The sequence below is a fragment of the Ascaphus truei genome, chromosome 12 (genome assembly GCF_040206685.1).
Source record: "Ascaphus truei isolate aAscTru1 chromosome 12, aAscTru1.hap1, whole genome shotgun sequence".
NCBI lineage: Eukaryota > Metazoa > Chordata > Amphibia > Anura > Ascaphidae > Ascaphus > Ascaphus truei.
Genome location: NC_134494.1, coordinates 21698013 through 21699914, shown reverse-complemented (window position 1 = coordinate 21699914; position 1902 = coordinate 21698013). Strand labels below are relative to the sequence as shown.

At 58.3% G+C, this 1902-nt stretch overlaps 1 protein-coding gene across 1 annotated transcript; it reads right to left on the bottom strand.

The window, feature by feature from the left end:
- Window positions 1–237: 237 nt before the first annotated feature.
- Window positions 238–1380, bottom strand: LRRC10B (leucine rich repeat containing 10B). Its single transcript, XM_075566672.1, has one exon. It carries the CDS (start codon window positions 1378–1380, stop codon window positions 238–240), a length of 1143 nt encoding a protein of 380 aa, XP_075422787.1.
- Window positions 1381–1902: the final 522 nt, after the last annotated feature.

Sequence of the window (1902 nt, the reverse complement as noted above, 5' to 3'; positions counted from 1 at the left end):
GTGGTGCTAGTCCATAATACACTTTATGGCCCAATCCCTCCCAGAGATTGAACAATATGTGTTTAGTGACACAGAGTATCGCGGTAATTAGGAGTCTCAGGCTCAGGTTGTGTGTCTCCAGGATTAATGTGGGCAGATCAGGATCCCTTCCGCATTTAGTGTCCAGGCCTCACGAAAATATCCCTACTGGGGCAATAATCTTACAAACTCCCCCACTGGATACTTGAGCTGCTCCAGTTAATACAATCCACTGCGATAATAGTCGTCCCTCTCCTTGGGGTAATAGCCTTCATCCTCTGGATAATATTGCTCCTCCTCCGGATAATACCCCATCTCCCCTGGATAATACCCCTCTTCCCCTGGATAATACCCCTCTTCCCCCTCTGCAGGGCAATAGTCTTCTTTGGAGTATATCCCCTCTTCTTCATACTGCTCCTCCCCGTGGTTCTCCTCCTCAGGGTCCTCCTCCCCGTGGTTTTCCTCCTCATGGTCCTCCTCCCCGTGGTCCTCCTCGTGGTCCTCTTCCCACTCTTGCTCAGCCCCAGCCCCAGCCCCTTCCACACTCTTGATCTCTCCCTCTTGCCCTTCTGCCCTTGCCACCTCCTCCTCCTCCCTCTGCTTCCTCTGCTCCTCCCGCTCATCCATCAGCTCCTGGGCACCATCCCCCACGAGCGTGACGGTTTCCCCCACCGTGGGTGGCTTGGTCACTGGGTTGTGGTCATAGGACATCAGGAGGAGGCCCTTCATCCCACGCAGGTCCGGGAAGACGGGGATGCGGTTCCGGTCCAGATCTAGAATCTCCAGGCTGTGCATGCGCAGAAGCACCTTGGGCATGCGGTCCATGCGATTCGCGTACAGCCAGAGCCCCCGAAGGCCAGGCATGGCTTCCGCCAGCTCGCCCGGAAGACCCCGAAGACGGTTGTCGCCCATTTGCAGGCTGCGCAAGGCGGGCAAACTCAGCAACGGCCGTGGGAAGTGGTACAGGAAGTTGCGCTCAATCCACAGGATGCGGAGGCTCTGGAGCTGGGCAAACGCCGGGGGGAGCCCCTGTAGCCGGTTGCCCCCCAGGTAAAGGCGGCAAAGGCATGGCAGGGAGCACACAGCCTCAGGTAGCTCAGGCAGCCGGTTGGCATCGAGTGCCAGCGTGCGCAGGTTGTGTAGCAGGTGCAGGTCATCGGGCAGTTCGGTCAGCAATGTGCCACTCAGGTATAGTTTTTGCAGGCGCCCCGATAGTGTGCAGATTGAGCCCGTGAGACGCGCCATCTTGCGACCGCTTAGTTCCAGGGTGCCATCGCCATTGCTCAGCTGTTCCTCTGCGTCCTCGGGCAAGGGCTCTTCCGCACCTTCTTCACCGGGTACCGTGCCACACGCCCCACCCATCAAGGGGCCACAAAAAAAGCGTAATGAGTCTCACAGGGCCCCCAGGAGTAGAGCCCAGCATCCAGGGTAGGGTCAGCAGGAGCAAGGCACAGCGTATCACACCGTCACCAGGAACAAAGCCCAGCGTCCAGCGCAGCGTCACCAGCAGCAGAGCACAGTGTCACAGGGTAAGCAGGAGCAGAGCACAGCAAGTGCTACAGGGTCACCAGCAGCAGAGCACAGTGTCACAGGGTAAGCAGGAGCAGAGCACAGCAAGTGCTACAGGGTCACCAGCAGCAGAGCACAGTGTCACAGGGTAATCAGGAGCAGAGCACAGCAAGTGCTACAGGGTCACCAGCAGCAGAGCACAGTGTCACAGGGTAAGCAGGAGCAGAGCACAGCAAGTGCTACAGGGTCACCAGCAGCAGAGCACAGTGTCACAGGGTAAGCAGGAGCAGAGCACAGCAAGTGCTACAGGGTCACAAGCAGCTGAGCACAGTGTCACAGCCTAAGCAGGAGCAGAGCACAGCAAGTGCTACAGGG

Coding starts and splice junctions, on each gene's coding strand:
- LRRC10B (XM_075566672.1), bottom strand. CDS start 1,380: ATGGGTGGGGCGTGTGGCACGGTACCCGGTGAAGAAGGTGCGGAAGAG.